Here is a 21,154-nt window from a genome sequence, read left to right as displayed (position 1 = left end):
TTGATAATAATAATGAAACTATTGGAATACAGGATTATTCAAAAAAAATTATATGTACAAATACATACTGGACATTTTTTGGAAATTATATTACCAATGGTACTAATTTGATACACTTTGTGATTGTATGATTATAATCAATAATAAATAAATACAAATATATGATCATTAAATTTTTTCGTATCGTATCACATGCACAAAAATAAAATTATACTGAATTACATTCTTATTCAGTAATTTACTATTTAAATTTTTAACATGTTTATGTTTTTAAATATAACATATTCATGATATTATTTTCAAATACTATAAAAAAGTAAATTGAATACAAAATAAAAATTGCTACACCCTGTATAAGATACTTAATATTAGTTATCAAACTGTTATGTTTAAATTACAACACAGCTTTTATCACATTAGTACATAAAATGTTATCAAGTAAAGTGAACGTATAAAAAAAAAGATAACACTTTTTTCGTCTCATTTTTAGAAAAACATATATCTTATCTTTTTAAAATACTTAATTCGAAATTTTTACACATCTCATGTGATATATTATTTATCTTTGGATATTGAAATCATAAATGAAATTATTAATATAATAACATATCTTATTATAAATTTAATAGTCAAATAATTTATTATTTTAATTTTTATTTATTAGGAATCATATATTATATCCATATTTTTAAGATTGTTCTTAGCACAAATTTATTCATATCTTAATAACAAAATTTCTTAGCAATCATGCATTCAAATTTTTTTTCACACTGATCATTATGGTTTAGCATACACACTTTTAATTACAAAAAAAAAAGAATAAACATACAACAATATTATCTACATATGAGAGTATTTTTAAGATTAGTTAAAGGTGATGATTGTATTATTGTAATCTAGATACATTTAACAATATCATCAACTTTCAAGGAATTATTAGCATTAAATGCTTGAATTCATGAATACTTATTATATGTGTTACATATTATGGTGTCTTCAATTTTTGCAATGTGCACTTTCATAATTACCAAGTAGTATTTCATAATTATCAAGTATAACTCTTATTATAAAAGCTTTTTGTGAATGATTTTTGTGAATTATATGGCATTATGTATTAATACAAAAAATAAATACTTTGTCATGAAAGTCGTGCATACTTTCAAGAGTACCACAAAAACTCGTTAGAAATATAAATATTGATAATAACTATCTTAAAGTGAAGTGTGTTCTTCACTGGCGAGACTGTCAGTATCTTCTGTGTCTGAGTTTGTTGCTGCTTGTACTCTAGCATACTCATCTGTATCGATACTTTTACAAAAATGGATAGCATATTTTAATTTTTGTCGTAATACTGGCTTGCACGAATACCTTGGCATTTTCAACAGGAAGAAACACGTGTAGCTCTCGGGAAGAAAATGATCTGGTGGATGATATCTATCCATCACCTAAATAATAATCAGTTACAATTAATATTCATTAATTTTGTTAAATTATATAATGTGGAATTAGAAGATAAAACTCACTTGTAAAACGAAGTCTCTGCCTCTAAAGTCAGCAATTGTTCGCGGTAAACGAGTTCTACCCCAGACAAAGCGAAGAAAAAGAGATCTTTCTTGATTAGAAAATTCCTCCATAACTTCCCAGAACCATTGAATAAGAGGTGCTGTAGCTTCAATGCCTAAGATTAATATTTCATATCGTTATATTTTATTAATACAAGATATATTATTAATTTTTTTCAATTGTTTTTTTTATATCACAGGAATAATTATACGTACCTTTATAAGTTGCAACAGATTTTAATAAACTAAGTGGTATGTCTGGACTACCACACACCATGGTTTCTAATTCAGCTCCACTAAATAAGGTCAATAAAGGGACAGGTACAACTTTTGATAAACCTTCACGTACTGCAGCAACTTGTTGATCAAATTCATGCAGTCTATAATTGAGTGCTAATCTAACATACTCATGTCGATTTTCTGGTGTTATCTTAAGGTATCTGAAAGAAACAATAGACAGTAAAAAATAGTATTCTGGAAAATAATAATATATACATACATATAAAATAATAATATATAGAAGTAGTTTATTTTATAATTATGAATACAAAGTTGTTTTACCTATTTGATAATGGTATATCATGTCCAACAGCAGATGGTGTTGAAAATGGCATTTCCAAAGTTTGAAAGACTTTTTCATCAGGATCCATATCCCGTATACATAACAATCCAGGAACATAATCTCTATCAACTTCTGTTAAATCTGCTGGTGTCAATGATGCTCCAGTAAGTTGCTTCCAAACAGGTTCTGCCAAATTTAAGCTCAATGGACTACCCGTCCTTATTGCTATACCCATTAAAATACCTAAGAATTGAAACATGCTCATATGTAACGTTGAATTAGCTGTAGGATTCAATAGAAAACAGTCTCTGTTTGTGCCACTGTCGCCTCGACCATTAGGCGTGGGTATAAACAATGGCAACGAACCATTTTGCAGTTCATCACACATCTCGGCGATACTTTCGCTATAGCCTCCACCACAATCATCTACGCTCTCTCCTATCAACAATAACATCGATGTGACTAGAATCATTTTGTATGTACTACACATTACAAATGATTGTTGTTGTATTACGTACCGACAAATTTTACTTTCCATACTCTATGTGGTAAAAAGAGTACATCTTGCGTTAGTAAAGACATTTTGGAAACCATTTGTCCAAAGACAGATTTAATACCATCTGGACCAGCCAAGCCTCCTTTACTTCGTGCCCTTTTTACTTGTATTCTGTTTAGTTCTATTACTGGCCCATGTTGTCGATCTCTTACCATAGTAGCCTGAACTACTTTACGGAACGTTGCTTCTTTAATACTATATACTAGCATTGGAGCTAATCTGTCGAGACCAATATGTCCAGTAGTAGGGAACATTGCTAAAGATGGACACAATAATTCCGCAAAATGATGTAAAAGTACTAATCTATTATGTAACACGGAAAATTGAAAATCTTTCACTAAATCATATTCCATAGGTGTTGATACTGGTAATCTGCTCTGCGTAGCCTTTGTAGTACTCCACGCGAGAGTGTGAGCACTTCCACATGCAACTCGCGTTATTTTTTTACCCTGTAATGCATGAACTAGCCGAGGTCTTTGAAGAGCGCTTGTTGTTCCATCACCCAGTTGACCTTCATCATTGTCACCCCAAGTAAAAACTTCACCTTTGTCAGAACACGCAACACAGTGTAAGGAACCTGTGGCTATAGAAATTATTTTCTTTCCTTGAAGTGCCGCTACTTTTCGGGGTCTTCGTACGTGATCATCTGTGCCATGACCTAATCGATGATAATCTCCTTTACCCCTATAAAAAAAACAAGCAAACCTATTATCATTTTCTTCAAAAAAATTTTTTTTATTTTCCTACTTACCATGTATACACTGCACCTGATCTAGTTAATGCCACTGAAAATTGGCTACCACATTCAACTTTGATCACTCCAAGTCCTGCCAATGAATCTATCTTCATTGGAACTTTACAACCATCGCTTCCACCTCTACCTAATTTTCCGTAATCTCCATCACCCCAACTCCAAACATTATCATCGTCTGTAACGCAAAGTGTTTGCGCATCACCACTTCCACATGCTACATCTATAACTTTACAATCTTGCAAAGCTTCAATAACTTTAGGAACCAACTGATCATCGCTATCACCATGACCTAAACGTCCATATCGCCCTATACCAAAATAAATGTTATATTCATCAAAAAGAAATTTTTTATTGGTAGTTTTTAATTTCTATAATAAATACACTTTTACCTTTTCCCCAAGTATATAACCAACCAGCACTTGTAATAGCAGCACTATGATGACCACCACAAGCTATATCTATAATTTCTGTTCCAAGAAGCTCTTCAATTAATTTCGGTCGATCGTACGATAATCTATTACCATGGCCTAATTTACCATCGTCACCTTCTCCCCAAGAGTATACATGACCTTCAGAGCTTAATGCAAGGCAATGTTTTCCACCAGAATTAATGGCTACTTTTTTAATAAATATATGTTGAATTGATTCTAGAAGTGTTGGGATAATGACAGAATCTGTTCCCCCTATACCAAGACGTCCTACTGCACCATAGCCTGAAATTAAACATTTTGATTAATTAATGTATTGAAATGTTTCAAAATGATAATTATAAAAATATATCTAGTTTTTTATACTTACCAGTAGCATAGACTTTACCATCAGCAGTAACAGCAAATAATGTTTGTTCACCTCCAGCTAGTTGTACTGGTCTCAATGCAGAAAGACTTTCACATGGTGTAGGCAATTTTATCTTTGCACCTTCTAAGCCCCCTAATTGTCCTCTATGATTGTGACCCCAACCATAAATTGCTCCAGAACCATCCCATGATAATGTCCAATCTTCTGGTCTGCGATTTAACCATTGGAGTAATTGTTCATCATGTTCTTGCTTAAAAAGCTCGTGATTTTCGTGATCTTTAGAACATGAATCTCCATCTCTAGCCATCTCATTAATTCGTTTAGTAACTTCAATGCAAAATGCTTTTGGTAATGGAGTGCGATGTATTAAAGATTTTGCAACTCGACCAGCAAGACAATACCTTCGAAACCATGACCACTTATGAATCTCAGAACAACATTGCATGCTATCCAATTCTAAATCACAAGCAAGTGCAATAAGAACTTTGAAGAAATCGCTATGCATCAATTGCTTTCCACCTCTAACAGCAGGATCTTCGTATGTATATTGTCTCAACAATGCTTGAGGTAAAGAACCTAATAACGACGATAATGCAACTTCTGGTCGTATACCAGGTCCACTGAGATAAACTACTTGTAATTTTTTAAGTGCCCACATTCTTTGCTGTGCAGTTAAAATACTGAGCTGACTGCATTGTGCTAAAGTTGCCGCTAATCGTGTAACGATGTTTTTATCAGAACTAATTAAATTATTATCCAAAAGACACTCAGCTAATGCAATCGATGGTTGTGACATAACCGCTCTGTCAGAACCTAATTCGTGTGCCGCTAATGTAGCCACAACAGGATGTACTGTAAATCGCCAACCCCAACCATTTACAGAAACATCTGTAGAGAATCTCCATTTTAATTCATCGCCCTGTATTCTGATTTCAGTTGCCCATTCGCTCCATTCTCTGCCAGATCTAATTGCAACAACTCTTCCATTACTATCCATAATCGCAAGCGGATCATGCCTTCTCTCCGTGGAACATTGTCGATCGAATTCTACTCGCAAAGCTTCTGCACCAGGAATCTTCACATGACCGGTTAGAGTTGTATCATTTATATAAGGATGAGGTGTTTCTTGAACTACTGGTTGAAGTGCTTTACTTATACAATTAGAATTGGCGGTGGTATCTTCTAATTCCGTTACACAAAGTTCTAAAAGCATGTTTCCAATAGTAGAATTTACTCTACCAAGAGATATTAAAGTTGATGCTATTATTTCTTTTGCACCTTTATCAACTCTATTAGCAACTGCCAATTTTAAAAGATCTACTAACATTCTTGCATCATCTTCTGTTAACGTTGATGTAAATTCATCTAAACCAGATTCTGTGGTAACTCCTTCTCCTACTACTTGCGCATTCGACGTTAATGTTGCTGCTATGACGCTCATTGCACTAGTCGACATTTTAGAAGCTCGTGAAGATAAACTTGCTGAACTAGACATAGAAGGAAACATTGCTAATGGATATTCATCTAAATCTGGAGAAGTCCTTGGACTTGTCACCACATTAGCAGCCTCCACAGCATTAGCAGGAGCTTCTCCACCTCCTTGTGCTATGTCTCCAACATTTTGATAAACTGTATGACCGACGCTACTAGTAATTGTTCCTTCCGGCGGTGTATCTGACATGGGTGTTTTAGGACAATTTGCCAATGTTGTATGGCTTTGTAAAGCCATTACTATAACTGTTCGAGCTTGCATTATATGCAAAGCATTTATCACATGTTGAAGCGCCTGTTGTTTTGCAACATTGCTTTCCAATGATAAAATTATATTAGAAAGAGATGGTCTAGCATCTTTGGTATTTGTAGTAGTATTTGATTCCATAGTATTATTAAATCCTAAGCACATTTGCCCCAATGGATCTTTAGCAGTAGGAAAAGTAACTGGTTCTTGATTACTTGTTATAGGTTGATCAGTTAATACCCAAGCTACACTATGACTAGAACCACAGGATACTCTATTTACTCTTGTGTCTTCTAATGCATTTACTAAAGATGGCTTTCTATTAACAATCGTTGAACCATTTCCTTGCTGACCATGATCATTATCTCCCCAAGCATACACTTGACCTGTATCAGTTACTGCTAAACAGTGCAATGCACCCACAGCTACGTGAATTACTTTCTTACCACGAAGTCCTTCAACCAAAGTTGGTTTTCTGACATGATGATCATTTCCATGACCTAATCGAAAGTAATCTCCCTTTCCCCATGTCCATACTTCACCATATTTTGTTAAAGCTAAAGAAAATTGAGCACCACATTCAACTTGTATTACTCCCAAACCGTTCAATCGATCTATTAATAACGGTGTGTGACAACCATCACTTCCTCCTCGACCAAGTTTACCGAAATCTCCGTCGCCCCAGGAATAAACCGTACCATCAGCTGTTAGAGCCATTGTCTGGGCATCTCTACTTCCACAAGCAACTTGAATTATTCGTTGTCCTATTAAAGCTTCTACTAATTTTGGTTTTAATTGTGTTGCTGTATCTCCATGGCCCAATCTTCCATATTCACCTAAACCCCAGGTGTAAAGTTCTCCATTACTTGCAATTGCAGCTGAATGACCAGAACCACAAGCTATATCTCTTATTCTTTTTGATTTAAGCGTTTCAATGAGTCTTGGTTTATCCAAAGATACACAGTTTCCATGTCCTAATTTTCCATCTTCTCCTTCACCCCATGAAAAAACTTTTCCATCTTGAGTCAATGCTAGAGCATGTTTTCCTCCAGAATGAACAGCAACCTTTTTTATCACGTATTGACTGAGAAATGGTATAAGTTTTGGTTCACATACGTTACTGTCATCTCCAAGACCTAATCTACCGTTAGTTCCTTCGCCACAAGCATACAATTTTCCTTCTTGACTGACAATAAAAAGAGTTTTACTACCACCCGCAATATGAATCGGTTTTAATTTCGAAAGAACTTCACTATATATTGGTAATTTAATTTTTGATCCTTTTAATCCACCAAGTTGATCTTTATCATTTAAACCCCATACATAAACAGCGGATTGTTGTGTTGTTTCTCCAGTGCATTGTGATGTAATTTGCTTTTGTGCAGCTTCCCAATCTGATGCAAGAAATGAAACTGAGGTGGCTAATTGCTGATTTTCATTGATTTTTTTTCGTCCTATGATATGGAGTCCATGAATCTTGCAATCAATGCCATCATTTCGACATTGTTTTATAGCGATCTCAATGCATGGATAATATTCTTTAACATCTTGCAAAAGGGTCACGATAGTGTCAGTATATCGAACACTAATCGTTGCCAATTCCACTAAACAGCTGAAAGAATCGCCTGCATTAACAGCTATGACTGAAGGCACATAACTGCTATCTTGCGGATCTACGGTTATTTTCAAAGAATGTATAAGAATTCCGGGCATCATTTCCAAACGTATCCAATGTTTTCCTTGGGATCCACAACTTTGCCAGTATCTTCCAGATCCATCAACAAGACGTGATGCGTACTTATCTCTGGAGGAAACGCTTAACGTTCTAATACATTTCGACCAATCTTCAATTAAAGATGATTCTAAAAGGTCTTGTCTGTGATATCTACCAGGTTTTCCAGCGTAAACAGCTGCAGACCCAGGCTCTGCAATTCTATTAAAACCATGTCGATGAGAGCGTTTCGTGTAGAAACAATTTTCACATAAATTATAATTATCACAGTATTTGCATTTGAATCTAGGACCAGAGATTGGTGACAATTGACATGAATTACAAGATACCAAATGATGACAAGACGGTACTCTTTCCATTTCTGCAGCCCATCCAGTCCAACAACTTTGTTGAGGAAAGTCTACAGAAACTTCTTTTCCATTGTAGGTAATATCAGTAACTATTCCTATGCTTTGATGATTGACCGAACCCCATTTATATTTAGGTACAGCTACCGATGCTTTCACTCTAACTTTGTCTCCAATTTTTAATGCGGGTGGACCTGGTAAAGATGGTGGATGACCAAGTAATTCAATATGTATGAATCTAACCCAATATGTACCACCTTTGCGTTGCCAAGCAACTTGAACATTTAAATCATGTAAGGCTTCTGGGTCAACTTTTATAACTTGTCCAACATCCCCATATTCAACTTCTTCATAACTCTTACAACATCTCACTAACATGCCTGGTACAACGTTATCACGAATATATATTGCATATTCGTCGACACAAAGAAAATCTGACCGCTTCATATATGTTGGTGTTACCATTGAAGTTACTTCATGCGTCGACGGTGAATCTTCCACATCTTCACTTGTAGAGTCATCAGAATCCGATAATCCTTCGAAACTTGATAATGTCTCTGTATCACTTAAAGCAATATCTGGATTTTCTAACAACCAAGCTACAATAGTTTCTGGTGTAACATTGCCTTCTGTTGCACTAAGACTCCTAATAGCAAATTCAGCGCTTTTTTTGTGAAAACCCATTTCCACTAACTGTGTGACAAGTGGATTTACAGGTGGAAAATTTTTTCGCTTACTACTCTTACAATGTCTTTTTTGGCTCGAAGTAAAAGAAGCTAAAGAACAATCAGAAGTAGAAGTGGTAGGATCTGAGGTAACGCTTGTTCGTTGAATAGGTGAATGCATTAATTCCGATGTCAGATATTGAGATACAGCTAGTGCAGCTTCTTCTAGTTCTTTTCGTTTGAATATTGGTTTTAGTGGTTGAGGCTTCGTAGCACGTATTAACATATCTTGAAGAAGAGTACTGTAACGATCATCGTCAGTAATATTGATATGTGATTTCAAAACTTTTCTTAATTTTGCTTGATGAGCTAGCATAGCCTTTCCAGCAGCTAAAGCTGCTAATTGTTGTTGTTGTGTACGTAGTACAGAAGCATTAACTACACCAGTGATTACGGGTATACTACCCGGTCGTGTTTCTAGACCATAATGGCCAAGAAACAAATTAGCCCATGTGGATAAAAATGAATCCGACATATTCATCTTATCTAAATGAAATGGCTCATTAATATATTTCAATGCAAAAAACGGTATTTTTTTTCGAGTCCCGCAAGTATGCATTTGCACGAGCACTTTTGTATGTTGTATAAATTTATATACAGTACCTATTTGTCCATCGACTTCTACTAAACCACCAATTCTTGGTCTATCATCCAATCCACCAACAACGATAAGTGCTGCCATAACGGTTTGTTGTATGTTAGCGCTATTGCTACCACCATTTTCATTTATTTGTATATGAAAAAGAGGACCGTCACACAGTAAATCCGAAGCTAAAGAAAGCTTTGATGTTAAGAACATATTCACACTTGAATTCCAATTTGAGAGACAGTGTAAAGATCTTATTAAAGCAATAAGTTCTTCGGCGATGGTAGAAGTATGAGATGCTGTTAAAGATACACGGCATTTATTGGAATGAAGTTCAGAATTCGACCCACTATTACACGTAAGAGCTATTTGTCCCAATATTTTGAATACTTTCTCTAAGAAAGGTAACATATCTACAAAACCAGTTGGCCAAGATGGTAAAACTGCAGATAATAATCTTGCTGCCATGATTTGTTTCTCAAGATTTGGATTGTTTTCATTAGCAATAATACTAAGTAAAAAATCCACCCATGCTAAAGTACTCAGTGATTTACACAATTTTGGAGATTTAGCAATCGCTCTTAAGATGCTGAGAGTAGCCCAATTCTCATAATGCTCTTTTGATAATTGTGTCTGCGTTGTAACATCGCGTTTATTCGCAGACGAAGTAATACCACGTAAAACGGAGGCCAATATTTTTATCGAAGTAGTAGGTACTTTGCTACCTTCTATGCCGCACGATAGTAACATTATGCGCAGTAACGTTGTTGACGCAACTTTTAAACATGTCGTTGGATGAATATCTTTTACATTGCTTTTGTCGATCTTATTCGTGTCTACAGGTGAATCATTGTCACTGTCACTCTCAGGTGGTGTTAATGCTTCGGCTAATTTCAGGTCATATTTACCTTCTTTACCCATTCGATATGAGTTCGTTGTACCATTATCCCACTGTATTCTAACCCATCCATCCTCACCAAGTTCACCTATTACCCTGCCCTCTCCAGGTGGTGGTGCATCTTGATCTCCCCACTTCCAATCGACTCCACGAACTACTCTTGTACCGATTTTCATTAATGCTGCTAATTCCTTTCCACTAAGTTGTACACTGGGAGGTTTACTTTTTTGTACAGCATCTTCATATATTGCCATTGCCTCTTTAGGTTTCAAGGTATCAGTTTGAAGTGAAGGTCCAATTTGTCTCATTAATGTTAAAATGCTAGATAATAAACCAGAATTGATCAATAATCCAATTTCATTAGCATGTAAATAATTAGTTAGCATGCCTAGAATAGTCAATAAAAATCTTGCCCTTGGTAATTTCCTTAAGCATGTATATGTGCCTTGATTGAAACTACTCTTACCGCTAGCTGTTGGTTTATTTGGCAATTCTGCCTGAACAACATAAGCACGTAACGTTTGTACAGCCCAGGATGTAATTTCAGCTTCTGCTAATATTATTTTTGATTTTTGATATGGAGTTATAAGCTGTATATTATGTAAACAATGAGTAATTCCGTCGTAAAGAAATCGATTCTCATATGTAAGGCCGAGCCAACCGTTAAGTAAAGAATATTTCACTGATGTTATTAAGTGATCTTTCTTTACCAATTCTTGCATCATAATTATACCTTGTTCTCGCAATTTTGCACGTTGAATTTGACAATACATTGCACGTCGTAAGGTTTCTACATCGCCTCCATCTTCCGTAATTACAAAATTTATAATATTTGTCATAAGACTAGACAAATCAGAAGTTAAAGTCTTATGTTTTAATTTCTCAAATACGTTGATTATGCCATTCTTTGTACTGAATACTTCTTCTCGTTTTGGAGATAATGCTGTCAAAGTAATCGTTTCTTTTGCTGTTATATCTTCGTCAGGCTTATTTTTTGACTTTGCATTTTGTATTGATGCATTTACAATATCTTCAGGTTTTCCAACCGAATCTTTATTTTGTCGAATATCAGCGATCACCATTTGTACAATTTTTTTAAACCTGGGTAGAATATGCAACAGTGGTAAATTTTGTAATCCTTTAACTTCAAAACTCGTTGCAGGTCTAACTTCATATAATAAAAATCTGCATCTTTCTTGTGCAGGTGCACAAACTTCTTTATAGCTTCGATTTTGTTGTTGTCTTATCCTTATGAAGTTCCACTTTGTCTGATGAATCGCTCGTACCATATCGGACAATGGTTTTGATAATTCTGCATTGCCACTATTTGTTAATTCTTGATCTATCAATGTAATTGCTTCGTGACCGAGAGCAAGATGTTTTATAATGACTGCCATAAGTAATCGGCCGATTTCTTCTACAGGATGATCACCACAAAAATCAGTATGAGATAGAAGATTATTGCTTTTGGAATATCTATCAATTACAGTTAAAAATGCTTGAACAGTTGCATCTGTTTTATGAGTCTCTGCTAATGCTTGTATAAATGCAGTAACTCTATCAACAGTCATTTTTTGCGACTCATTTTTTGTATGTATTAAAATTGGTGGCTCTGTCGGTGTATTTGCTGCTGTTGAATTATTACTTCTTGCTTCACTTTTTTCTTCTTCATAAGGATTAGGAGGTTGTAATATTTGTAATCCACCTCTTAAGAAATTTGTATTAAGCCATATACCAGCTTCTTTTTCAGCAGGTTGTAATGCTAAACTTTGTCGCATTCTGTAAGCATGTAATCCTAATAGAAAACCGGCAGCTCTTTCTGCATCAAGAAGAATCGAACTCATATCCGTCATTTCTACGGTAATATGTGTATTTTCTGGTTCAGATTGACAGTATTGACCAACGTAGCACGAATCCATCATACCACGCATCAATGGTGAAGCATCACGGCCAACGAATCTTTGCAAAGTTTGAAAATTACATGATCCTTCGTATCTAAAATCTTGAACATCATATACATTGTTATTTATAACAACCCATAAACCACCATCACGATTATGATTCTCTAAATCAGCCCAACGTATTAATGAAGTTTCATCTTGAATCGGGGTTTTGCAGCCATGCTGTGGAGCAATAATACCAGGCCAAGACAAGTCGTCAGCATCGTTTTTCTCCATAATTGGTGTCAATTTATTAAATCGATCTAATGTGTCTACAACAGGGGTTAAAGTTTCCATCCAATTCATATTAAGAAGCAACATAGGATAATCTACTTGTAAAAGTATCAGACACGTTATTAATTCAGGCAGTAATGTACTTATTATATCACTCTTCAAAATAGACATAACTAAGACAAATCGCTTAATACTGCTACCAGCTATTTCAGCTGCTACTGGTAATATTTCAATTACATGATCACAGATTTGAGATATATACTTTTTTAATAGAGATTCCACTCCAAGCATTTCTTGATCTTGTAAATCTTCTGTGGATGACTTATTAATACATTCATATGCTTGTGCTATGAGTAAACGTTGAAATCTAAGAAGAAGGTTTAAACTAGGTGGTCTATCTAAAATACGTAACTCTTCATTTCCACTCATATGTTGCAAATTTTGAAATTTAGAGAGTGTAATAAAGCTGCTATTTCTGATCAACTGTTTTATTAACTGGAATAGTGATATTGTCACGTTGTACTTCTCCGAGCCGAATTCTTTAGTTTGTTTGGATTCACCGGTTTTAACGATTTTTAAACCCATCAAAAATTCTTGGCCATCCGACAAATCTGTGATTTCTGCTTTAATCGCGGCTTTTAATGCTAACTCTAGTCCACCATCTGCCATTAAACTGGATATTAATAAATCAGCCATAAATAGGTGACCATCATTAGTATGTGACTCTTCTAAGGTGCTTGAGTTTGAAAGAAAACTCGATAGCGTTTTTGCACGTTCATTAGCAGTTGGTAAAAGAATACTCCATCCAGTCTGAAGTACTGCTTGAGCTGCTTTTTGTATAGTAGCTAAAATTCCAGAACCACTAGCAAGATTAACACATCGTTGTTTTAAAGAATTTAATAGGGTGGATCCGGATAAACCAACAGATTTGTTATCAATTTTGTGTGTTATCATTGCATAAAGTTGCAATCTTAATAAATTCAATGTAGCTACAGCTAAACATTCACGATCTTGAGTAGGTGGTCGTGTACCTGGTAATCCTTCGCAAGATTTAGCTAAAAGTATATCCAGTAATTTGAAAGTTTCTTCACAAACTTCTACAACAAAGGCTACTCTACTTGCAACAGATAATGCTGAAATACACCAAGCAAAACTTTGTGTAGGTCCACAAACTATACCAACTACGATTTTTCCAGATAATGCTGGACATAGTGTAGGTTCGGTAACAATACTACCTAGTGATTTATCAATTTGATCATAATCATTTTTACCCCAACCATAAACCATATGATCTTCTGTTAAAGCTAGTGTATGAGAACTTCCTAAAGCTAAATCTTTAACTTTTTTGTTTTTCAATCCTTCAATAAGTTTTGGATATCTGAGACGTTCTTCATTTTCATGTCCCAACCAATCTGTTACCAGATATGAGTAACCTCTGCCCCATGTATATACTTCTCCTTGAATAGTTAAAGCAGCAGAAAACTGATTACCACAATATACTTTTATAACATTAATGTCTAACAATTTATCCACGATTTTGGGTGTCTTTGATCCATCTGAGCCACCTCTACCAAGTTTTCCATAACTTCCATCACCCCAAGAAAACACTATACCAGAGGCAGTAACGCATAATGTTTGAGAATCACCACTGCCACAAGCTACATGTACCACTGTATGTCCATTTAAAGTAGTTACCAAAGTGGGTATTAGGACATTATCAGTGTTACCATGACCAAGTTTTCCAGATACTCCCCTACCCCATGTATATAATTCACCATTGGAACTTATTGCAGCAGAATATGTACTTCCACATGTGATGAACGTTATATTTTTCTCAAACAAAGCTTCTATTCCTTTTGGTTCATCATATGCTATCTCATCACCATGGCCTAGTTTTCCATCATCACCATCTCCCCAGGAATATACTGTGTTGTCTTGTGCTAAAGCCAAGTAATGCTTACCATCAGGATGAGCAGCTATCATTATTATTGATTTATCAGAAAAACCATATATTTTTTCTGGATATTGTGATTCTGTTCTACAATCCATCATGTAAACATTACCACTCAATGATAATATTAATAATGCTTCTTCAGTATAGCACAGTTGTTTAATGCCTAGTTCTGCAACAGTATCAGAATAAAATGGAGAACTTCCACCAAATGTAGTGCTTCCCCAAGCTATTGCTTCTTGAAAAATTCGTCTATCATTTTTTGAAAATATATCAGTAATATGTGGTAAAAGGGGGGCAGCTAATCTGCTTAAATTACACATTATAATTACTGCAGCTTTTCTTAAATCCACAAATACTGAATCATCATCTGGTAGTCTCAAATATCTCAATAATACCTCACAGGGATTAGTTGAAAGATTTTCATCAAATTCCCAAAATTGTGATGATGACGGAATCATATTCAATCTGCGTAAGATAGGAATAAGAGGAGCTGAACTTCCTGGTGGCATTACTCTATTATCCTGATTTTTATTTTTTCCACTTAGTTGCAATAAAAGGACTACTGCATCCAGCAAGTTTGAAAGTGTAGCTCTTTGGATGACTAATTCAAGTAGCAAACATAAAGCTGTGTGTTGATCAGCAATTGGAATTGGATGCCAAGATCTTTCACCAATCACGTTTCTAAGAAAGAAGTTTCATACAAGTTATGATAATTGCATTACTCTAAAAATATAAAGAAAAGTATAAAGAATAATTTATAAAATATACCCCACAACAACTTGTTTCAAAAATTTGGTTGATCTCTCTACAACTTCCAACCAAATTTGAGAAACATTACTCTCATCAAAAAGAGTAGCTTCTGGCAAACATTGTAAAGCCTCAAGAGATTCAGAAAGTAATTCACTGCAAAATTCCACATCTTCTCCAGATCTCCAAGCACGTCTTAGATATGCAAAAGAAAAATTGAGAGCTGCACGTGTACCAACTCTTGCTAAGCCTAGTGTTGCTTTTTCATTGGGTTGTAAACTAAAAAATATGTTATCTTTTTGTCAGTTTTGTTTTTTTTATAATTTTTCATTTATACATATTATGTTCATCCATAATCAAATATTGATACTTAACTTTTTTTGTGATTTTGTAGTAATTTTTACAGTCGTAAGAACTTCTTTAGTTCCTTGTGGTTTGTCTCGGGATAAAGCAGTAAAGTATCTTCGTGCTACTACTAATCGTTGTCTTAATCTTATTGCAGATAAAGTACTATTTGCAACTTCATGACATAATCTTCTTTGTTCCTTAATTAATAATTCTATGCATTCTGTTAAATCAGTCAATGCTAAAAATAAAGATATATAAATATTATCATATATAATTTTATTATGTATGATAATATCAACTACTATGCAGTATTATTTAATCTTTATTACATATTTGAAAATAATAATATAAATTTTTTTACATGGTTGTAGGCCCCATATCCATGAATCTATTAGTTGTTGGGCAGGCATGGTATTCTCCATAAGTAATGTAGTTCTTGCTGCTTCTTCGCTATCAATCTTTTGACATGGACCACAATTACATCCATGTTGAGGGCCACAAATACCATCACAACAAAGACAGGACAATACTTTCATTCCACAATAGTAATGTCCACTTTCTCCTAAAGTTAATAAAAATCTTGTAAAATAATATATCCTTTTGGATATCTATATACTTTGGTATTCAATATATTTTACCCTTTTTAGCCAGAACTCCTGCACGATTAATTAAACCATCACTAAAAGGTCCTATAATTTCTCCATCTCTAATCATTTCATTCCAAAGATCAGCTAATCCATCACGACAAAGAAAACGCTGTAAATCGGTTTTTAACCACTTTGCATCCAAACGACCCTCAGGTCGTATTGTAATATTCAATTGGCTAGTCATTTTTGTAGATTCTTTAAAAATGTCTGTGTTAAAAAATGCAGAACTACTTTTATTCATTACTTGCAAAAGAATGAGATAGATGAATCCATTTTATTCTTGATTATGCCTTGTTTTTGCTTTGTTCCATAACTCTATTATTATAAAACATTAAAAATAAGTTCATTCAATAGTATATAAATATTCTGATAAATTAATTCTACACTATTGATCTTAGTAAAAAAACAAATATATATATACACATTATACAACAAAATGTAGTTTATGTATATTTCGTTAATATAAACAATTTGTTGAAATTTAAATTTAATGAAAAAATGAAATAAATTTACAATGTCATTAGGAATACATTATTTAATCGATTTAGAAGTATCAGTCAATATTGTTTTCATTATATGTGAGGTTAGGTTTCTTAAAGAGTAGAATAGCCTACCTGTATATTTAATAGCTTTATTATTGTTGAGGTTTGCATATTCCAAAGATGTATTCATTTTCGTAAGAAAATTAATTATGAAGTGTTATTATATCAATCATAGGATCTAAACATGTCGGTTGATAATTTTGACAGGTTCTCAATTCTCGAATATATTGATATTGTAAAACTTTATGTTAGATATAAATTTATAGAAAGGATTTAGCGTAAACTTAAGAAGAAATGTGAATTTGTCCACAATTCAGTAGAGATTTCAGAATTTTTTTATGTTACTTCTTCTGTTACCGACTACGCATTAGAAATAGACAATAGCGCTAATATTGGCAGGAAGTAGAATTAATGACTCAACTGTTTCGGCATCAAACATAACACTGGTTTTTCATTATATTGACAGCCGTGATCATTTTTAATCCTCTCTCCCATGATCGCCCTTATTTTTGACATCATCATGATCTTCATTTATTATAATTAAATTCAAGGCCTACTTTTCATTCTTATTAATGAATTCTTGATTAATACAACAAATCAGATTTACAAAGATGAGATTTACACGACATCTAGTAGTAAACTGGATGAAGTCATTGCTAGTACTCTAAAAAATGTAAACAAAGCTTAATATTCATAGTAAATGCTTATTGAGAATAAGCTAGTCAAATTGAATATTAACAATATTTTTTATTATTTACTAACGATTGTAATTGAAACTCAAATTATATAAGCAATTACTAAAAGAAACCGAGAGTATTTTTGTTTCAATATGAACTTGTATTATTTGTGCTTGTTACTAAACATGGAAATAATACTTAGTGATTGTATTGATTAGTTATTGCGGACGTAAAATCTGTTCGGCTAAATTCGGTTGGTCGATAACGCTAGTCGGGTGATTGGGAACAGCGAGTGGGTCGTTACACGGAAGTTACTTCGTTCGTTCGTAGGTTCAGTCGACATAGGTTGGTTGTAGGGTGTTCCGTTAACGGGTCACTCACCGATTCAACATTCCAAAGGCTGGGTCTTCTTACCGCTTCTTCAGCACTCTTCATTGGTAAGTCCGACCGTGTGCTTGTTAAATATTGAGTAAAAGAAAGTGAAATTTACTATTGTGGTAAGAGTTTCGAAATTTAAATATTACGTTAATGCATTAATCAAAGAAAAATTCCAAATATAGTATGACTTCCATTTTATAATCTTAAAAGTCGAAGTATAAAGTTAGCAAAAGAAGTCGTAGAAAACAGCCATTTTTTATTAGATCCTCCATTACTATATGGCACATTCGACAATTAGTATTTTCATGTTCCGCGTATAATTAATAAAGTTTTCATATATTTGAATAAAATTAATCATGATCCACTTTTTTGTATGTTCCTCATGTAATGATTTAAGCGTTACGTAACAGTTTCCTTCTCCATCCCTCCCTCCCTCTCAATAATTCGTTACTAACAGTCCAGCCGCATTGATCTGGTCGATTTGTTCATCTTTGACAAAAGCCCTTAGAAATGTAAAATTCATATCGAAAAAGTATTAAGTTTAATCGTTCGCATCTTTTCATTTCAGGCACTTGTAAAGCCGCGCAATACAGAACGTCATCATGTACGCTTGCTCTCGACTCATCGCTCCCATTGCCAGGTCTACTGTGAGTATAGAATCGTTCGCATTTTGTCGTTAAATTCAAAATCTGATATTATATAATCTTGGTATTTCTTAAACTTAATCTTTTTTCAGTTGGTTTCTGGAACCAAGAGCTATTTTCGACCATTGAGCAGTGTGGTCAGTCAAAGCCAATCTTTACAACAGCAAAAACAACTGCAACCACCAGTGTATTTAGTAAGTAAATTCTGTTTTACATATTGCATAACTTTTCTTTTATAAGTTACATAAGTCATTATTTCATTAGAAAATGAGAATTTTTATATTTAATAATCATATTTATAACTATTAATACATTTACTAGTACATATTATGCAACAAATTGTACAATGAATAACCATAGTATTTGTGATTTCTTATCTTAGTACTTCTTACTTTTTGGAAAAATAGATCAAATTTAAAAGAATAGATAAAATATTAATAAAAAAAGATAATTTTTAGAAAGTTACATAACAATTGAAAAAAATAAAGCAGAAGTGAGATCTGTGCTTATAAGATACAAATAGATTGATTATTGCTTATATAGTATAATGTAACCTTGAAATTGTTTTCTAGATACATATAATTCTTACTTATCACTTATAGTTGTAATATTTTTTTTACTTTTTTTTTTATTTTTTTTTATTTTTTTTTTTTTTTTAGTCACAGGTGCGTAACTTCCAAACTTCCCTAGTCAGACGTGATATTGATTCTGCTGCCAAATTCATTGGTGCTGGTGCTGCAACTGTTGGTGTTGCAGGATCTGGTGTGTATTTATTCTACAATAAAATAATCCTTAATTGTCACAATCCCTAAATGAGTATTATAAGCTTTATATTCTTAGTAATTTATGTGCTTAATTTTACTCTTAATTTAAAAATTTAAACATGTATCATATATCATTATTATTAACACAGATCATGTTAAACATCATTTATTAATCTATTATCCACAAAATACTAATATTTTTAACATAGATATTTAAATTACAGCTGTTGGTATTGGCTTAGTTTTCGGATCCTTGATAATGAGTTATGCACGAAACCCTTCCTTAAAACAGCAATGTTTTACTTATGCTATTTTGGGATTTGCCTTGGCTGAAGCTATGGGGCTTTTTTGTCTAATGATGGCATTCCTTATCCTTTTTGCCTTTTAAACTTCCTGACAATATGCCTTATTCAAGAATGAAGTCCATAATTATCTGTATCATGTCATTATTCTATGTACATAGTCTGATTCAGTGTTTTCATTATATGTGATTAAATGTATGTATGCCTTTAGAAGTCATAATGTTAACATCATTCTGTTACTATATACAATATATATTTATTTCATTAAAAAAAAAATATTGCATATCTATTAATTTAATATTTTTTTATTTCAGGTGCTGGAATTGGATCTGTATTTGGTTCACTCATTATTGGTTATGCTAGGAATCCATCTTTAAAACAGCAATTGTTTTCATATGCTATTTTAGGTTTTGCTTTATCTGAGGCTATGGGATTATTTTGTCTCATGATGGCTTTCTTACTTCTGTTTGCCTTCTAAGCCAACAATATCATCATAAGAAATTGCTGATAGTTTTAGTGCGTCACTGTCAAACAGTATGTCTTTGCTTCAGAAAAAAGCAATGACTATCTGGTACACAGAATGCCATGAAATCATTAAGGATGCCCATACTTACATTTCAATGGGAAACAACAGTGCATCTATGAATACAATCCAAGCCTATGTGGAGCGGATCATCATTAAAACTCTGAGTTCTTTCTAATTATTAGAATATTTGTAATTATTTCATGGCTTACTGTCTCATGTAGCGTAACTGACATTGTTATAAAATAATGAATTTCAGTGTAATGAAACAAAATATTACTGCAGATTTATTGAAATTACATCACCTAGACACGCATATATGCATTCACAGCATTAGTGTATGATATAAGTACTACTATATCGCAATTTTTTTCATATCAGGAAACTATCACTGTTGTGCCATCATAAATTCTTAGTAATTTAATATTTGATGAAAAAATTCTATAATTAAATAAACGACGTCATACAAACGGAACTCAATTTGTCTAAATAGATTTCCATAGTTTCAAGACAAAACTATTATATTTATTTTCTCTATTTAATTTTTCTTCATTTCAATAATAATTTCAATGTTAATTAAAAGTTTATGTATATGTATTTATATACACAAAAATGCAAAAATAATTTTTACTTCTATAAAATATACTGCATGTTTCACACACCGTATATAATGGCTACACGTTTTTTTGTTTTAATCAAAAGATGACACCAAATAGCAATCGGAAACTTTACACAAGAGACGTAAGTATGTTATTCACCTAAATATTGAAACTTCCAGCAATTAAGTATAATGCTAATAGGTTATCAAATAAAAGATATTATAATGTGTTTATGTACGAGTGATTTGAAAGAACGATCGCTAAATAAATAGAAAATAAAATATTATCCCTATTTATATATATGGTAAATGTGAATAAAATCAGTTGTTATTTTCATTACACTTTTTATTTATTTAATAATCATTATTTCAATGCTTTTACATAAGGTAAACATGATATGCTATTTTATTTGATAATTTACTATTAATAATAGATATCTAATAATATATTGTGTCAATTTAAAGCTTTAATTTCTAATAGAACCCACACTTCATGAATAAGATTATTGTCCTTGTGTAAAAATCTAAATTTCTCAATGATAAAATGAACCATCAACGATAAATTGAAACCAAGCCGATTTATTGAATCCTCGCTGAT

At 33.2% G+C, this 21,154-nt stretch overlaps 2 protein-coding genes across 6 annotated transcripts; one reads left to right on the top strand and one right to left on the bottom strand.

Moving 5' to 3' along the window:
* Positions 1 to 529: 529 nt before the first annotated feature.
* Positions 530 to 16,992, bottom strand: HERC2 (E3 ubiquitin-protein ligase HERC2). Of its 4 annotated transcripts, none has more exons than XM_035861469.2 (14): positions 16,743 to 16,992; positions 16,120 to 16,335; positions 15,843 to 16,043; positions 15,509 to 15,719; positions 15,155 to 15,412; positions 9,378 to 15,067; positions 4,233 to 9,260; positions 3,824 to 4,147; positions 3,432 to 3,741; positions 2,643 to 3,364; positions 2,124 to 2,562; positions 1,779 to 2,002; positions 1,524 to 1,678; positions 530 to 1,445 (listed from the first exon to the last, which is right to left on the bottom strand). In XM_035861469.2, exons 1-14 carry the CDS (start codon positions 16,798 to 16,800, stop codon positions 1,212 to 1,214), a joined length of 14,070 nt encoding a protein of 4,689 aa, XP_035717362.2. In that variant the 5' UTR covers positions 16,801 to 16,992; the 3' UTR covers positions 530 to 1,211. The 4 variants fall into 4 exon arrangements, with proteins under 4 accessions (XP_035717362.2, XP_085511229.1, XP_035717361.2 ...); XM_085655103.1 differs by having other exon boundaries at positions 4,233 to 10,196; positions 10,269 to 15,067; XM_035861468.2 differs by having other exon boundaries at positions 4,233 to 15,067; positions 16,120 to 16,443.
* Positions 16,993 to 17,623: 631 nt separating this feature from the next.
* Positions 17,624 to 20,232, top strand: ATPsynC (ATP synthase, subunit C). 2 transcript variants are annotated; one of them, XM_035888387.2, is made up of 5 exons: positions 17,624 to 17,784; positions 18,294 to 18,372; positions 18,462 to 18,563; positions 19,029 to 19,131; positions 19,750 to 20,232. In XM_035888387.2, the coding sequence occupies exons 2-5, from the start codon at positions 18,328 to 18,330 to the stop codon at positions 19,911 to 19,913; spliced, it is 414 nt and encodes a 137-aa protein (XP_035744280.1). In that variant the 5' UTR covers positions 17,624 to 17,784; positions 18,294 to 18,327; the 3' UTR covers positions 19,914 to 20,232. The 2 variants fall into 2 exon arrangements, with proteins under 2 accessions (XP_035744280.1, XP_035744281.1); XM_035888388.2 differs by having other exon boundaries at positions 17,624 to 17,844.
* The last annotated feature ends 922 nt before the right edge of the window (positions 20,233 to 21,154 follow it).

The sequence above is a fragment of the Vespa mandarinia genome, chromosome 2 (assembly GCF_050613455.1).
Source record: "Vespa mandarinia isolate Hongniang chromosome 2, ASM5061345v1, whole genome shotgun sequence".
Lineage (NCBI taxonomy): Eukaryota > Metazoa > Arthropoda > Insecta > Hymenoptera > Vespidae > Vespa > Vespa mandarinia.
This window is presented reverse-complemented; position numbering and strand designations above follow the sequence as displayed.